Here is a 17,898-nt window from a genome sequence, read left to right on the forward strand (position 1 = left end):
ACAGCCAGTGCTCCTAACCCCTGAGGCCTCCCCCGGCCCCCAGGGGTTCGTCTTTTGCTCTCTTCTGTGTGGCCTACTTCCTTTACCATTCTTGACTCCCTGCAGGCACGAAGCTGTGTGTGTTTTCCTTGCAGTAGCTTGGAGGTGGGGGGGGGATGAAGGTTTGGTTTTGTAAGGAAGAACTGCCCCTATTAACATTTACACTTACATTTTACAGGCGCTTTCTGAGTGTGCTGTGACGCTGAAAACAATCCATCTCAAACGGGTGAGCCTTCCTTACACTCCTGCTCCTTCTCACGGTTAGCCCGTATCTGCTGTGTTTTCAGTTGGCTCTGACTCATCACCTGGAAAACTGTTTTATGAAAGGTGACTTCAGTACTGATTCTGTGGATGTGTGGAAAGGGCTGAGTGAAAGCAGTGACTGTTACCGCCCTTCAATTGTGGGGCACAGGGTCATTTCCGTGTTCAATTTCTGTACAGCCAGAGGCTGCCCGTGGGGGAGGGGCACGTGTGCCTGTGCCGCCCAGAGGTCAAGGTGATGCTTTCTGTCACTCTTAGGCTAGGCTGGCAGGGCATCCCAGGGAACCGCTGTTTGGCCTCCCTAGCACTGGGGTTATAAGCGTCCCTCAGCACTCAGACTTTTGTAACCGAGGTGGGGGTGGGGGTGGAGCCCATCCTTACGTTTACCCAAGTGCTTTGCCAGCTGAGCTATTACTCCAGCCTTTGATTGATTTATGTGTACATATGTATGTATCTGTGTGTATTTGCTTTTTCAAGACAGGGTTTCTCTGTGTAATAGTCCTGGCTGCCCTTGAACTCAGAGATCCTCCTGCCTCTGCTTCCCATGTGCTGAGATTAAAGGCTTGTGCCTGGCAAATTGATTTATTTTTTGTTGTTAGCTGAGACAGGATTTCACACTGTAGCCTGGCCCGGCATGAACTGCTAGTGGTCCTTCTGCCTCAGCCTCTCCCTCACGTGCAGGGGTGTCGCAAGTTTAAATGATTAGAGACGTCCATTACTCATAAATACCAAGTCCTTTTTTGTCAGCCTAGTCATGTATAAATCATAAGTGACTTTGGGTATTTTCAGATAACTTGAATTAGGTGCCAACATTTAAAAATAAGTTCTTTTTCCTTTTTTTTTTTTTTTTCTTTTCTTTTTGGTTTTTCGAGACAGGGTTTCTCTGTGTAGCTTTGCGCCTTTCCTGGAACTCACTTGGTAGCCCAGGCTGGCCTCGAACTCACAGAGATCCGCCTGGCTCTGCCTCCCGAGTGCTGGGATTAAAGGCGTGCGCCACCACCGCCCGGCAAGTTCTTTTTCCTTTTAACAAAAATTGCTATTGTCCAGCTTCTGTGGCCCAGCACAGAGCAGCATTTCCTGAGCTGCAGTTAGCTGCAGAGTGGCCCATTCCATGCTATCTTTGCTTCTCTGAGCTTGAGTCTTTCCTTCTGATGGAAGGCGGAAGGAAGGTTTTAGTCCAATGGCATTTCCTCTAGACCTGTGCTACCCCTAGGTAGGGTGGGGAAAAAATGTGTAAAGATGAAGACCCGATATTTCAGAATCAAGGGAAAACTGCATAGGGAGAGAGATGGCTCAGTGGTTAAGAGCACTGACTGATGTTCCAGGGGAACCGGGTTCAATTCCCAGGCCATCCAGTGTCCAATCATGCCAGGATAAAATTTAAAAAAAAAAAAAAAAAAAAAAAAATGACAAATAATAAATCACAATAAATAGTGATTTAAATGAGTATTTTAATGGGTATATAAAATAGTATAGTTGGGCAGTGGTGGTGCATGCAAAAAAAAGTCTAGGACTGAAGCTGCCTGACTGAACAGTGAGCAAGCAATAGGAAAAGGGACTTTGTCTGATAGGCCTTAAGACGAGTATACGTTGGTGGAACTGACTTTCCAAACAAAGCAAGGTGTGTGTGTGGGGACAGCAGTGTTCCACGGGGGAGCTGGTGGAGATCAGACGTAAGCTTATGGGCAGAAGTGACAGCTGAAGAGTGCAGTGGGGGGGGGGGGGGGGGGCAGGTGAGAAACCTTTTAGAACCAATGTAGTGTTCGCTCCCCGGAGATGACAGTTTCTCTGAGGGGTCAGTAAGTTGAGACCTGGGCCCATTTAGATAGAGGGCCAGGAGTCAAGATAGAAAGAAAGATAAAGGAATCCTGTGATTGAGAAGTACTAATAATAGTAAACAGAAAAATATAAAAAATCCGGATGTTAAAGTGGAAAGGTATGGTTTGTTTTGAAATAGTCTTACTCCGTAGCCAGGCTGACTTCATGCTCAGAGCGATCCTCATGCCTCAGCATCCCAAATGCTAGGTGTGGACCACTGATTTTGTTTAGTGATTTGCTTTCCAGTAGACCATCAACCTACTAAAGTCCTTAAAAGTTATCAAGTGCAGGCCAGGTAAGATGGCTCAGTCCATCAGATGCTTACTGTGCAAGCAGGAGGACCTGTGTTAGGTCCTCAGCACCCACGAAATGGCCAGACGTGCACATCTGTAACTTCAGTGCTGGGGTGGGGATGCAGGCAGGTGGCTCATCCCTGGAGTTCACTGGCTGGCCAGCCAAGCCCCACTGGACACTCCAGACTTAATGAGAGACCCTGTCTGAAAAATAGGGTGGAGAGCGGTGTATGGATACCCCGGCACCAACCTCTGGCCTCTAGGACATTCACACACAAGTTACCACAAGACATGAAGTTCACTGCTGTTCTTAAGTATTGAATTTGTTCAGTTTTTTTTATAGCTGTTCTCTCAGGAATACATTGCTAAAGGGAAGCAGTGTCAAAGTGTCTCCTGGGTTTCTAATCAAGGTGGTCTGTTCTTATCCTAATACTGTATTGTCTGTGAAGTGTAGGTGTGTTGGTCTAACCTCTTGAGCATTATTAGTGCCCAGCAAGAAGATGACTGGGTTGTCTCTTCATCTACAGGGCCCCGAATGTGTTCAGTATCTTCAACAGGAATACCTGCCCTCCTTACAAGTCGCTCCAGAAATAATTCAGGTAAGAGCTCTCCTAACAGATTTTGCTTGAAATTTTATTAAATAAATAAATGTGAGTGTGTACTTGAAATCTAAATTTTAATTCACAAAAGACATATGGCATTAGCTTGTTTTGCTATCAATAGCCTGGAGCCTAGACTAAAATAATCCATGAAATTGAATGGGAGCAATTTTATGTTTTTATTCTATTAACATCCAAAACAAATTTAATTTCCTACCATTCAGTAAATGATAGGTCACAGTAATAGTAACATTGTCTGTAACCATACCTAATAGAAATGACGTTTTCCTTTTCTCTGTGCATGTGTGCACATGTGGGGGGGGGGCGCTGGAGGACAGCTTCAGGAGCCATGCTCAGGACACCATCTGCCTCCTTTGAGACATCGTTTGTTGGCTCAACATTGTGCTAGAGTGGCTGGTCTGAAGCACAGGTCTCCTTTTGTTGCTGCCTCCGCAGTGCTGGGGTTACAGGGACATGCCACCACACTTAGCGTTTTACTGGGTTCTGAGGAATCCCCCAACTTGACGTCACATATATTTCCATGTCATACAGGTTGGAGATACTTAGAAATACTTGTGTGTGTCACTGTTGTGAAATTAATAATGATTGGGTAGTGCCACTTTTGTTGTTCCTTAGGAAGACACTAAGTTTTGCTACAAAACTAAATATTTTAAAGATCAGAATTCATGGGGCTCAGTGGTCAAGAGCACTGGCTGCTCTTGGATAGTACTCAGCTCAGTTCTCAGCACCCACATGTCAGCTCCCAACCACCTGTGACTCCATCTCCAGGGGCTCCAGTGCCCTCTTCTGGCCCCTAAGGGCTTGTGGTGCACATAAATAAATTCATGGAAGCCCATCTACATAAAAACAGATACACCTTTTAAAAATCAGAGTTCATTACAGTTGCTTTCTTTTCCAACCCTGGAGTAGTTTATGCTTTTGAAAAGAAAGCATTCAGGCGGTCATGGCAGCCCATGCACGTAATTCCTCCACTTAGGAGACGAGGGCAGGAGGACTGTCGTGAGTTTGAACCTGCCTCAGATTATCCAGGGAGTTCTGGCCCTGCTGGGGCTGCCGATGAAAGTCTGTGTGCAAAGCAAACAAAAGAAAAAAGAAGCCATTCTGTAGGCTGCCGACAGTGATGGTAGCACGTGAAGACCCTGCATGGCAGGCATGCACTGCAGTGGAGCATGCTTGCTTGCCTACCATGTGCAAGACCCTGGGTTCAAACCCTGACATGCATGGCAAAGAAAAGAGAGAGGAAACGGGGGAGGGAAAAAGAAAAGAACTTCTGCTGGGGTTTGTGTCAAGGTTTTCCTGTTGAATTCGGAAGTCATTTTGAGGTGAAAATTCCAGCTTAAAACGTGTGTGTGTGTGTGGTGTGTGTGTGTGTGTGTGTGTGTGTGTGTGTGTGTGTGTGTGTGTGTGTGTGTTCTTGTGGACACCAGAGGTCAACCTGGGGATCATTCCTTGAGCCTCCACCTTGTTTTTGAGACAGGGCCTCTTACTGGGACCTGCAGCTCACCAGCTGAACTAGGCTGGCTGCCCAGCAGGTCCGAGACCCTCCTGCCTTTGCCTCACCGACACTGGGACTACAAGCTTGTGCCACCGTGCCATCCCTTTTAATGGGGATGCTGGGGATCAAACTCAGGCCCTTCTGTTTGCACAGAATTACCTCACCAACCATCTCCCTGGTTCCAAGGTTTCCTTTTTTACGGTAGATAGCGAATGGTCCGTTCTATAAATGAACCACACTTTGTCCATCAATCCATCAGTGAGCATTTAAGTCTTCTCTACAGCTCACTGTTGTACCACAGTGCACATGAGCTGAGTGCTAATCTTGTCTAAAGATGCTGAGCTCAGTTCTTCTTGATAGATACCCCAAAGTAAGATTGCTAGTAGTTTATTGGAAAGTTTTCATAGCCTTTATACTGCACTAGACGTAGGTAGGGTAGTATGTGCTTAGAATGCTTGCGAGGCCCAAGGGTCAATCCCTGGTTTGTTTAAAAACAACACTGAAAGCATACCAGATGCCATGTGTGTTCTCACTAACAGTGTGTGTGTTGTTGTATACTCTCACTAAGTGTGCGTCATTGTGTGTTCTCACTAACAGTGTTCACGTTAGGGTTTCTCCACATCCTTGCTGACTGACTATGTCTTGGAAGTTTGTTTGTATGTGATGAGATGTTGGCCTCAAATCAAAACCCTTTCCCTCCCTCTCCTAAGCAGCCACACTGTCATTCATGTGTTACTGTGCCATTACTTCATGCTTTCTGTTTTTCTTCTTCTCTTCCTCCTCCTCCTCCTCCTCCTCCTCCTCCTCCTCCTCCTCCTCCTCCTCCTCCTCCTCCTCCTCCTCTTTTTCTTTCCTTTTGAGACAGGGTCTTGTGTTTCCCTTGGACTCCTGGGCTCCAGCAGCCTTCTTTCTGGGGTTCTGGAATATCATGAACTGTTGTGCCCGGCTTTGGGGGTTTGGTTGGTTTGTTTGTTGGTGACCATCCTACCAAGTCGGAGATAACACACTGGTTTTGATTTCTTCATCCCTGGTGACCCAGAGAAAATGAAAGAAAATGTGTCTGGGTGTAATGTTTGAACATCTCGTTTATAACCTTTGGGAGTAAGAATTGTTTGACTTGATTTTGATGAGCTGTAATAGGACTAGAGTGGATTTGAAGTAATATTACTGCCCATTGTTAGGAGACAGGATGAAGAAAGTGTGGTATATCCCTGCAGTGGTATTATTCAGCCTTGAAGAAAGAAATCTTGTCCTATGCTACCACATAGGTGACATTTGGGACACTGTGCTAAGTTAGGCAGAAAAAAACAAACACTTCATGATCCGCCAACACCAGAGGTCCAGAGTAGTAGGACTCATCACAGCCGAGAGCAGAATGGGAGCTGTGGGGGAGAGAAGCGAGGAGGTGTGGGTCAGTGGGCATAGGCGTTCGTTTCTGCAGGCTGAGAAAGCCTGTGCGAGCTGCCACACACGAGGTTAACACTGTACTGTGCATGCAAAGTGGCTGCCATGGTAAGCTGTGTTTGTGTTCATTGCCCTCAGTTTAAAACAAAAAGGATGCTGTGGGCTTGCATTAAATGGATTTCCTATTTCTCTTCTCTCCTTGTCCCCCCAGGAGTTCTGTCAAGCGCTTCAGCAGCCTGATGCTAAAGTTTTTAAAAATTACCTTAAGGTAGGTATTTGGGGAAGGTCCCCGTCTTTATACAGCGAGGTAACGTTTGAGGGTGCAGAGTTTGACTAACTCACTCACTTTGGGGTCTCTTTGCCCTAGGAAGATGTAATTGCAGAAGCTTTTGTGAATCCTCTTTGAACTAAGCTATTGAAAAAGATAATTAGATATTTACACTAATTGTCTAAAGAGCCTGAACATATGGTATAAAAATGCCTGGGTTTGGGTTTTCTTGTTGTTTTATAGTTTTATGATGTAATTAAATGGGTATTAGAAGATGGAAAGAAAAGAAATTTTGTGAACAGTTGCTCATTAAGTTGAAAGGATCTGAAAATACAAAAGCGGAGGTACAAACCACTCACTTATAGTTCACTTTGAAACATTTGGATGTAGAGCAAACGAAAGGGATCCCCTTTGGATCTGGCCAAGAAGGCTGTGTTTTACATCCAAAAAGCATTAAATTTATAAATAAATAAAATTAAACACCTCAATTGGTGGTGTATACCAGTAATCCCTGCCCTTGGAAGGTGGAGGCAGGAGGATCACAGGTTGGTTAGTGGTCAGCCTCCGCTACATAGTGAGACTCTGCCTAAACAGAACAGGTGGAGGTTACTTTTTCCTGCTTACGGCTGTTTTTTATGTCCAGACACCAGATGGTGCTGCAGGTACCAGTAGGGGTGAGTTCCCTGCTCAAGGAGCGCAGTCACTGTGCCAGAACCAGAACCAGAACTGGTTCTCACGTATACTTGGTACTTCCCGGGCACAAACTGAAAAGCAAAGCCCTGTGTGCTACATTTCTTGGTAACAAGTTACGAGTGAGTGGTTGGTTCCCTGGCTCCATTTAGTAGAATTCTGAAGTCAAGAGCTGTAGGAGATGTAGGTCAGTGGTAGAACACTTGCCTAGCATCAAAAAAAAAATAGCACAAACTAAAGAGAATTTATAAGTCAAAAGCATTTGCTATCCTTTTCAATTCTGACATTGTCCCTTATCAGTTATTAGCGTAAAGGAAACATTTTTTTTTTTTTAACTTTCTTAACACTGGGGGAAAAGAAGGAAAGCGCCTGTGAAAATGAGTCCTCCTGGGTAGGAAGAGGAAGTCCCGGGGCACTGCAGAAGGCTTGTCTCGGGTGTTGTTCACATGCACTGCACTAACAGGCTTGGCTCAGCTCCTCAGTGATGGAGAGCCGTGTCTCAGTGTTAGCGTTTTCTTCTGCCTGTCTGGCTGATCACTGTACCGATTCCTCCCTGCTCCCTTAGACGGCTTACGCTATCTCACTCAGTGTTCCTTCTCTGTGACAGCCTGGCTGGTCTATCAAGTGTTCCTTCATCCATTGTTCTTCCTGGAAGTACTGTTTCCTAAGACAAGTTCATGCTGCTCATCTGGGGTCTCAGTTGTTTTCATAGTCTGATGTCAGACCGGGTTTTTATGTCTCCTGTAAGAATCGTCTTTGCTGTTCTTCAACTCTGCCTTATTCCTGGTCCTCCACCAGGAATTCTGTGCTGGTCTCTGCTTGCCTTGGCCATGCTCTGTTCTGGTTTCTTCCTGGTGATGGGACAAATACCATGGCCAAGGGCAACTTAGTGGAGGAAGAGTTTACAGGTCACAGGTCATCGGGAGGGCATTCAGGACAGGAACTTGAAACAGAAACCATGGAGGACCACGGCCTGCTGGCTCGTCCCAGGCTAATGAGTAGCTAGTTTTCTTACACAGTCCAAGACCACCTACCCAGGGATTAGCGTTGCCCACAGTTGGGTGGTCCAGCCTCTATCAGTTAACAGTCAGGACAGTGTCCCATGGGCCAGTCTGATCTGGGAAGTCCCTCAATCAAGACTCCTCTGGGGGCTCTAGGCTGTGTCAACTTGACAGTTAAAGCTAACTAAGACAGACTTCTAGGAAGGCTTTCTCTTGCTCATTCAGTGGTCATTCTTACCACTTTTGGGTTTTGGTTTATTTTGAGACAGGATCTCTTATGTAGCCCAGGCTAGCTTAGAATTCACTGTCTTCCTGCTTTGGCCTCCCAACTCTTAGGATCTCCAGTGTGAGTCACTGTGCCCATCCTCTCTCTCACTTAGGTTGTCGGGTGAACCCAGCTATCTAGATCTTAGGAATATGATGATGAATACGGTCCTTCTCCATGAGCTCCCTGCCTGCCATTACCATCTCCAGCACTCAGTCAGTGACATCATTGCAGATGTACTGCATTGCTGGGCGGTGCTTAGCATGACTTCTAGTCCACGCTTTTGTCTCAAACATTGAACTGGAAATAGCTTTTAAATCACCAAATACATAGTAAATCTTTTAAGGCTTAATATTTCTGTCTTATCTTTGACTTTTTTTCTTCCTTGAATTTAATATTCCACTGTTAATTTTCCCAGTAAATAAAAAGCTGCCAAAAGCTGTCTCCTCTGACTGCCATTACTCCTGGCAATAGTGTTCGTTACCAGGGGCGACTAGCCTTCAGAAGCCTCCCAGAGCTGTGCTGCCTGACACCGCTGTTTCAATGCTGTTTTACAGGTGTTCTTCCAGAGAGCAAAGCCCTGAGGACTGGATTTCCCTGTCCTGTGTCATGACCAGGACTTCCGGTTCCTAATTTATAAAGAAGCAGTTTTGTGTGCCATCACACCGTCTTTTAACATTGTTTTGAGCTTATTGCTGTGTATGTGGGATTTTCTGTAAAATGGGTGTAATTTTCCCTAAATACAGGTATGTGACAACAAGAAAAGTTGCCTGCATGCCAGTTTAAATTGTTTATGTAAAAATGCTGTTAAAGACATAGATTTATCCTAGTACCTTAATTTTTTTCTTTATATGAAACTTTAAAGTTCTTTATAAGAAAAACTATAGCAGTGGGAGACTGACTAACAATTGAATGTAAAGTTGGAAATGTTCAGTTTTATGTGTGCACACACATAAACTATGGGGTAACAATCAAAACATAATTTTCTGTAGATAGCCGTTACATTTCTTGAAACTGTTTCAATGCCAATGTGTATTCTATAAGAGAATGGGTTCCTAAATTAGTGGGTTTAAAAGTAGGTGCTGGTGTTACACATTTTTTATAAAAAATAAATTTTACATAGTGAAATATACCAAGTCTTCTCCGGAATTCTTATAAATAGCCTCATTTCCCCACCTGAATCACTCTGATTTCCACCTAAAGGTTTGCAGATATGAATGTGGATGCCTCAGTTCACTGACTATGCCCCTAAAGGTCACTTAGCTTAGGTCTGTTAAGTTAGCCTTTTTTAAATGTACTAGAAACCGGCTCCATGAATCTATGATAGGATTATAAATCCCAGTGTTTGTCTATGAATTAGGTGTACTTAGAGCACAGTAAGTACACTTAGATTTGTTTGTTTGTTTTTGTCTTGAGACTGGGTCTCGCTATATTAGACCAGGCTGGCCTCAAATTCAGAGCTCTGCCTGTCTCTGCCTCCCAGCTGCTGGAATTAAAGGTGTGAATCACCAGGTCTGACCACCTGTGTGTTGATGACTTTGTAGTCAGTCACTGCTTCATTACTACAAGTACTGCTGCTGCTATAGGAGAGAGCTAGAAGAAGAGGTGTGGGTGCAGTAGGAACGTTAGAGAAGAGACAGAACTACAGCAGCATCGCCATAGACATTGAAGTTTCAGTTTTAAAGGCCCGGGTCTAACTCCCAAGCATGCCGAGTCCCAGGTTCCATACCCAGCACTGCATAAAAGTAGAGGAAGAAATAGAGAGGAGATCAGAGGTCCCAGGCTGTCCTCCACTACATAGTGAGCTTGAGGCAAGCCTGGGCTACATGAGAACCTGCCTAAAAGTGTAGCAGGTAGAAGCCTGGTGGCTTTCTGAGAAGTTGGGGTATAGTACTTAGTGGTAGAGCGCTTGCTTGAGAACCTGAGTTCAGTCCCTACGACCACAGAACGGGGAGCAGACAGAAAGATTTCAGGAGGGATGTGTGTGTGTGTGTGTGTGTGTACCTACGTACATCTGTGTGTGTGTTGGGGGTTAGGTGGATAAGAACCTTTTTTGAGAGTGTCTTCCACTGAACCTGGAGCGCAGTGTCTCAGCGAGGTTGGCTGGCCAGCAGACTTCCTGTCTCCGTGTGCCAGTCCTCAGGTTGCAGATGGTTGACTGTACCAGCTTTTATGTGGGTGCTGGGTATCCAAATTCAGTCCTCACTCCTGTTCAGCAAGCACTGACCTGCGGAGCCCCTAGATTTACTCTGAATTGTGCACATGGATCTTTTTTTTTTTTCTGATTTTAACTCCACCAGAGATAGTCAGCATTTTCCTTCCATTATAAAATAAAGGCAGTAAAATGGGCAGCTAAGAATAGTTCTATTGAATGATAAAAATAGATTAGTGAAGTATATAATACTTCAATAAATAATGATTTTTTTTTTTTTTTTGGTAAAAAATAGGTAAGTGGGGCAGGTTTGGTGGCTCATGCTTATAATCCCGCCATTCATAGGAGGCCAAGGCCAGCCTGGGCCAGAATGAGACTCGGTTTCAAACACAAAAAAGACAAGCAAAACTGGGTGTTTCCTTGCTATTTTCCTGTGCACTGTGAGGTGTAATAGCTTCTGTTGCAACAGTGATTGCACAAGGTATTGTAGTGAATAGCACACATAGTAGTGAACAAGACCTGTATACTGTGGACTCTGGACCCAAGTTAAGTAGGTTCCACTTACTCCAGTAACTGAGTTTAGGACCTTGAGCAAGTTAAATGACTTCTTCCTTCCTGCCTTGGTTTCCCCCTCAGAAATGGGGGAAATAATGGTAGCTACCTCATAACTTGTTAGGAATTCAATGAATTAAAACATAGGTCTCAGTATTAAGCTTGTATTACTGTACTATTGAGTCCGTACTTGGCTCTTTAAAGCCCCACAATAGAGTAACCTGTGTTTAGACCTTCGGGATCAGGCCGGGGGAATCAGAGTGTAGAAGTCAGGAACTTCATGTCAGTGTAATCATGTATAAGAATGCTCATCTTCATTCCTGGAGGTTACCGTCATGACAGGAAACTGTCCCATCATTAGGTACCTTATTTTTAAGAGCAAGCACCCAAATAATTGTCTCAAGAGTCAGTCTCACTTGTTACAGGTGAGAAAACAGAGGTGGAAGACATGGGTTTTGTGGTACCTGATGTATTCCCCGTGTCTAAACCGGTTGTTTCAGTCTCCATGCTTGCTAATGAGCTCACCAGTGGCTTGACTTTTTAAGAAAGTACTGTGTGGTATTTTAATGTGTATCACTTATGTGGTAAACATGTGAAGTCCTTTGGCTTAGTCCTATTTCCTCCATAATTTTTGAGCTGTGGGTTTTTCTGACTCGGAGGGACCTGTCACTCATGTCGTTATCAGAACTGAAATAGGTTTTAATTGTAAGCAGAAAGTGCATTTACTGTTAGAATGATTTCGTTGCCTAAACTGTTTAAAATTCTAATAAAATAACTTTCTTTCTAAGAACTCCTTGGATTGGGCTTTTTTTTTTTTTTTTTTTTTTTTTTTTAATCTCCATTTTGCATGTGATGGAAACAGGGAAACAGGCCTAGAGAGTTTCAGGTCAGGAGTGGGTGGAGACTTCAGTCCTCGGTCTGTTCCAGTGGAAGCCTTTGCCCTTAACCTCGTCCATCAGTGTAGATCTGCTCTGGGACCCACCCCCTTCCTTTCCCTGCTCAGAAGTCACACCTTGGATCCACTAGAGTCTGCCTTGAGCAGGACCTAATCCTAGTACTGGGTTAAGTTGTCAAGTTCAGTGCTTAAACTCTCCAGCACTCCCAGTTTCAAGAGCAGAATGGACATTATGAACCGCTTCTTGCTCATGCAAGCCAAGGGATGTTTAAACACAAACCCGCCCCCACCCCCCAATCCGACCCTCTGCGAAAGTCCTCGGCGGCCGGCATCCTGCGCACCTGATACGGTGGGCGTCGCCAGCTCGCCGCCCTCACTCTGCGGTGCACAGAGTTCCCGACCTCCGCCCGCGGGGCAGGCGCCGTCCCGCACCGCTGACTGCAGCAGCCGCCGGAGGGAGAGAGAGAGAGACAGACGCTCGGCCGCCGCGGCCCCGTAGGCCCGCGGGAGTGCGCACGCGCAGGCGCGGCGCTTCTCCCCCCCCCCCCCCTCCGCGCCGCCGCCGCCGTCGGTCACGTGCTCCGCGGCCCGGGCTGGCGAAGCCGGAAGTAGCCTGGGGCGCGAGCAGGCCCCGGAGCCGCGGGCCGTGCGCGCCGGAGAAGGGACTCGGCTGGGTAAGAGGGGTCGGGCGGGCTCGGGCGGAGCGGGCCGGCGTGCCCCGGGGGTCGGGGAGGCGGGATGCTGCGTCAGAGCGGGGCCGCGGCCCGGAGGGGTCCCGCAGCCGCGCGCTCGCCCCGCCTGGGCCCTGGCCACCCGGGCAGAAGGGCTGCCTGCCTGCCAGGCTGCCCAGCCCGGAGTTGACTCGCCGCTCCCACCCTTGGCCCAGCTGACACACACCAGGGTTTAAATGGACTGGCAGCCGCCGAACAGACGGTCGCAAAGGTTGACTCACCCGAGGCTGCCAGCACGAGACGGGGTTTTGGGGTTTTTTTGGTTTTGGGTTTTTTTTTTTTTTTTTTTCCATGTGCAAAAAAAAAAAAAATGCCAATTCCCATGTTTTCTTGTTCCTCTTCCACCTAGCTTGTGGGTTGATTTGCCTAATGCATTCCCCTGGTGTTTTCTGCCAGTCGTCCCAAGACAGGTTCTCCCCGAGAACTGTCAAATGCATCATCAAAACCCGACCTTTTCCCCACTCTGGAACCTCTACTATCTATCGAATAAATGGTTGACTTGAGTTTGGAAATCCAGCAACTTTGTCCGTACACCATGCCACCAAACCTGTTTTATCCCTGGTAACTTTCGTTTTAAACAATTAAAGGAAGTAGACTGACGACAGCGTCGCCAGTATTGTACTTGTTGAATGCCAGTTTACACGCTTATCAAAATTTGGGGAGACTTAATAGCAAGCGTCGGGTGGGTGTGCTGAGTCATGTTTTAGTCATGAGAGGGTTATTGGAAGAAAGTTTCAAACCATCACTGTCGTGGACCCATCTTTTTATATTGGTATGGAGAAAGCAGGTATCTTAGCCAAGTGTGTTTTTAATTATCCACTAGCTACCCATAAATACTCGATGATACTGTCATTTAGTTATCTGACAGTAACAATGTAACATCAGCTAGGGAAGGTTTTCCATTACATATTTGGGTTTACCATCTCTTGAATGAAATGCAGTAATTGGTAAATGCATTCATTATTTATAAAAAGCGAGTCTTATTCACACACACACACACACACACACACACACACGCAGGACATCTGGCTAATGAGTATTATTCTTATTGCTTACTTCAAATAGATTGAATGGGCAATTATTTATCTAAATTGCATAGGTGATAAAATTATAAAGATAGCTAGTGTATAAGAGATTGGTGAAACTTGGACCCTTGGCCATTTTCTATGTTCCTAACGATCCTTGGGAGACTGAAATTCTAACTGACTGGAAATGGACTGTAAGATTTTTGTGGTCCAAACTTAGAGCAGACTTGGAGGAGTGCGATGTGTCTAATGTGGGTGCCATTTTTTTCAGTTGCCCAGCTTTCCCGTGTTCAAAGGACACATCTGCTATTGGTACTTCTTAAGACTTGGGAATATGTACTTGGTGTGTGTATACCTGCCTATTTAGAAGTTAGGGAAATGGCTGCTTTTCAGTGTTTTTTTTAACATTTTATTTATTGTGGGGGGGGGGCTCATGCCTGTTGTGGCACAGATGGTCCTTTCCCTCTGCCACATGGGTGCCAGGGACTGAACTTGGGTTGTCTGGTGTGGCAGCAAGCCCCTTTGTCCACTGAACCATTTCACTGGCCCAGGAACCCGTCCTTAAACAGCAGCAGAGGAGTTATTGCTTTTACGTGGCTAACGTTTGTTTCTTGGAATCAACTTTCCAATTGGAATTTTGATTGGAATCTTGTTTCAGGAATAATAAGTTCTAGACTTCTTAATTACAGTTTCTGTGCAGATGAAATTTGGCATGATGGAACTATTACGTAGTCATGATTGCTTTCTGTTAGTATTTGTGCTAGCCTAATTTCTTTAATTTGCCTCCGAGCATGTGGGAGGTGAAGGCAGGAAGACTACAGGTTCAAGGCTAATGTAGGCTATAAGACAGCCCCCCCCCCGTGTCAAAAAAAATCAATGATTAATCTATTAATCTTTCAAAACAGTTGGAGGAGATAGTCAATATTACTCTAATTGGCAGAGACGATATTAGATAATGGAGGGATTTTTTTTTTTCTGTTCTGAGATGCAAATTAAATTGATTGAATATATGAAGAAAAGAAAGCCGGACATAGGTGTTGAAGAGCCCTTGCTGCTCTTGTGGAGGATGGGAGTGGAGCTCCCAGCACCCACAGCAAGCGGGTCACAACTGCCTCTGACTCCAGCTCCTGGGGGTCCAACCTTCTCCCACCTCCTCCAGCATCACACACACAGACCCAGACACTCATACACACACACACACAAAAAAAAGGTCCGATCTACTTGTAATTCTATCATTCTGGAGGCCAAGGCAGAAAAGCAGGCAGGGTTATGTAGAGAGCTCAAGGCCAGGCTGGGAAATACGGTAAAACGCCATCTCCAAAGCATAGCAAAAACAATTGGATGTGTGTCAGTGGTTTTAATATTGGGTTTTTTTTCTGTAGTGCCCACAGAGTGTTTTGTCCTCTAATATTGTTAGAAGCATTTTTAACACGGGACTGTTCACGCACTCCTGCTTGGCAGTAAATAATACGTAGTCCCACTTCGGATGAAACGTGGCTACCGTTTGTTTCTTGGCGGTGTTATTTCCTTACCAGCCTACATGCAAATCTCTTCTCTCCCCTCAGCGTGAGGAGAAGCGCCCGAGCAAGCCGAGAAGATGCAGAGTACGTCCAACCACTTGTGGCTCTTGTCTGATATCTTGGGCCAGGGGGCCACGGCAAATGTCTTCAGAGGAAGACACAAGGTGGGTCGCTCTTTGCCTCGCTTTATTATCTCCCGACGGGCACATGTGTATGAGAACGTTTGGCTTTGTGATTCTCACTTCCTTTGGGGAGGGGGGGTCTAAAGAAAAAGGACTTTATGATTTTTGTGATTATTTAAGATTTAGTTGGCCGCCGGGTGGTGGTGGCGCACGCCTTTAATCCCAGCACTCGGGAGGCAGAGCCAGGCGGATCTCTGTGAGTTCGAGGCCAGCCTGGACTACCAAGTGAGTTCCAGGAAAGGCGCAAAGCTACACAGAGAAACCCTGTCTCGAAAAAACAAAAAAACAAACAAACAAAGATTTAGTTGGTTTGGGGGCAGTGAACACATCTATCCAGTGGTGAGTTTATGGGATGGGAAAAACTGGAAGTTGATTGCAAAGTGTTTCCTACTGTCCTACTTCTCCATGGTGACATATGGTAGAGGGAGGCATGGTGGGCAGACCGATGCCCACAGGTGATTCTCATTTGCTCAACCAAGGGCTCATGCTGTCTCTAAAATAACATCCTACTCACACACCTTTAATCCCAGCACTTGGAAGGCAGAGGCGATGTGAGTTCGGATCTCTGCGAGTTCGAGGTTAGCCTGGTCTGCAAAGGGAGTTCCAGGACAGCCAGGGTTGTTTGTTACACAAAGAAACCCTGTCTTGAAAAAAAAAAGTACAAAATAGCGTCCTACAAGGTAGATTGGAGTGAAAAGTGATTCTCAACATGGAAACCAGAGTTAGAGGCTGTGTCCCAGTGGGAGGCAATATGCACTGGGAGAAGTAGGTGTGAGAGTAAAAGGATTGATCTCAGCATCAGGTCAAGAGCCCAGATGATTTGGATGCATTCTGTATTGGAGGATGAAACTAAAGATAACTACTAGGATAATTTAAAATGAAGAAATTGAAGGTACGTGTGCAGAAAGCTAGGAAAATAATAGAATGGGAATTCCTTTTGTAGGTCAAATAATGACACAAGAACTCTGAGTGTTTTAGTAGGGAAGGCTCTTCTGTTTTCCCATAGCTTTGAGATTGCCATTGAGACAAGCACGCATGGGTGAGGGACTGGATCCTCTGGGGAGAGAATATGGTTATAAACAGCTGTATGGCTCGTAAAGAATGAATCATCAATGTCATGTGGATGACTTTTAGCAGTTTCCTCTTAATTCTGGAACTGTGCAGGGGCTCTGAGTCCTTATTTAAGTTCACTTCGATCATGCTTCGATATGTATTTGCTAGAAATTGTTTTTTTATTTTTTTGCTTTGTGCCAAGAAGCAGTAACAGAATTTAGTGTTGAAAACACACCTGACCTCCTGTCTTCCTTTGTGGCAAATTACTAGAATGGTTACTTTGTGTCAGGCACTGTGGTGGGCCTGGAGTTGTTACATTATAACCAAGTTTGATTTTGTGTGGAAGTGCCTTTAGGAAGGATTTAAGTTGGAAACTAAATGACAGTCAGTAATGATAACTTGGTTGACATGTGTTTAAAGTGCTGGCATTACTAGATAGTTTATGTACTGGTCCTGTTCCCTACTAAGGTACTCAGTATCCTTTGCGTAAGTACCTAGATGTGGTAGATGCTCTGAAATATTCACTGGATGAAAGAATAAATGGATGGATGAGGTCAGACTAGATACCCTAAGGCAGCATAAAGTTCTTTAAAAAAACAAAGATGGCCAGGCTGTGGTGGTGGTGACCCACGCCTGTGATCCCAGCACTCAGGAAGCAGAGGCAGGCAGATCTCTGTGAGTTCGAGGTCAGCCTGCCTGGTCTACAGAGCAATTTCCAGGATAGGCTCCAAAAGTTACACAGAGAAACCCTGTCTCAAAAAACAAAGATGTACTTTTAAAATATATTTTAGGAACCAAAAATAACAGATTTGAGGAGGATAAGAACACACCTAAGAGGTTTCTATGATCCAGTTTATGATCTGGTCATTAATCTCTCCAGAGATGTATTTCCAGAAACCAATGATTGTTCTTAGTCACTTCAAGTATTTAAGACTGTACTAAAAAGCAGGATGTGGGGTGCAGGGTGGAGGGTGGCTCAGTATTGAAGAGCACACAGACTGCCCTTGCAGAGGACCTGACTCTAGCACCCTGTCAGCTGGCTCCAGGGGGAGCTGATGTCTCTGCCCTCCAAGCACCTGCACTCGGTGTTCACACGCCTGCACACAGACCCTCGCGTACCCCTGCTTAGAAACAGTGAGAGTGGGCTGGAGAGCTGCCTTAGTGGGGAAGGGTTCTAGTTCTCAGAGGACCCAGTGTGATTACCAGCATCCACATGGCAGCTCATGCTCTGTACCCAGTTACAGGAGATCTTATGCTTTCTTCTGCCCTTCAAGGACACCAACAAACACATAGTGCACAGACATACATGCAGGCAAAACACCCATGCACGTAAAATAAATGTAATAATAAAAAAGTAAAGTAAAGATAAATCTTTTTGAAAAAAATCCCGCTTCCCCTTTGGTTGTTTAAAAATTTTTTGATCATGACATTCACCCTCTGTGTACTGCTTTGGACACAGTGTTCTTCAATGTACTGTTATTAAAAATATATCGATCATTTAATCTTTAAGACAGTTTTATTTATTAGTGTGTGGTATATGTGTGCAGGCACATTGCCATAGCATACATGTTGGAGGCCAGAGGGCACCTTTTGGGAGTCAGTTCTCGCCACCGTTGATCCTGGGGATCTCCGAG

At 45.4% G+C, this 17,898-nt stretch overlaps 2 protein-coding genes across 3 annotated transcripts in view; both read left to right on the forward strand.

The window, feature by feature from the left end:
* The window catches only part of Xpot (exportin for tRNA), a 55,417-nt gene extending 46,131 nt beyond the window's left edge, over window positions 1-9,286 (forward strand). The window contains exons 22-25 of the mRNA XM_059245783.1: window positions 218-265; window positions 2,939-3,010; window positions 6,142-6,198; window positions 8,712-9,286. Of these exons, the coding sequence (XP_059101766.1) occupies window positions 218-265; window positions 2,939-3,010; window positions 6,142-6,198; window positions 8,712-8,738 (204 nt within the window). The 3' untranslated portion in view covers window positions 8,739-9,286. The remainder of the gene's footprint in view (window positions 1-217; window positions 266-2,938; window positions 3,011-6,141; window positions 6,199-8,711) is intronic.
* Window positions 9,287-12,318: 3,032 nt separating this feature from the next.
* Window positions 12,319-17,898, forward strand: part of Tbk1 (TANK binding kinase 1) — a 37,298-nt gene continuing 31,718 nt past the window's right edge. The window contains exons 1-2 of one of the 2 annotated variants that reach the window (XM_059245495.1): window positions 12,319-12,427; window positions 15,075-15,193. In XM_059245495.1, coding sequence (XP_059101478.1) covers window positions 15,107-15,193 — 87 coding nt within the window. In that variant the 5' untranslated portion in view covers window positions 12,319-12,427; window positions 15,075-15,106. Of the gene's footprint in view, window positions 12,428-15,044; window positions 15,194-17,898 lie in introns of both variants that reach the window. The other variant, XM_059245496.1, reaches the window with a different exon arrangement.

The sequence above is a fragment of the Peromyscus eremicus genome, chromosome 18 (genome assembly GCF_949786415.1).
Source record: "Peromyscus eremicus chromosome 18, PerEre_H2_v1, whole genome shotgun sequence".
Lineage (NCBI taxonomy): Eukaryota > Metazoa > Chordata > Mammalia > Rodentia > Cricetidae > Peromyscus > Peromyscus eremicus.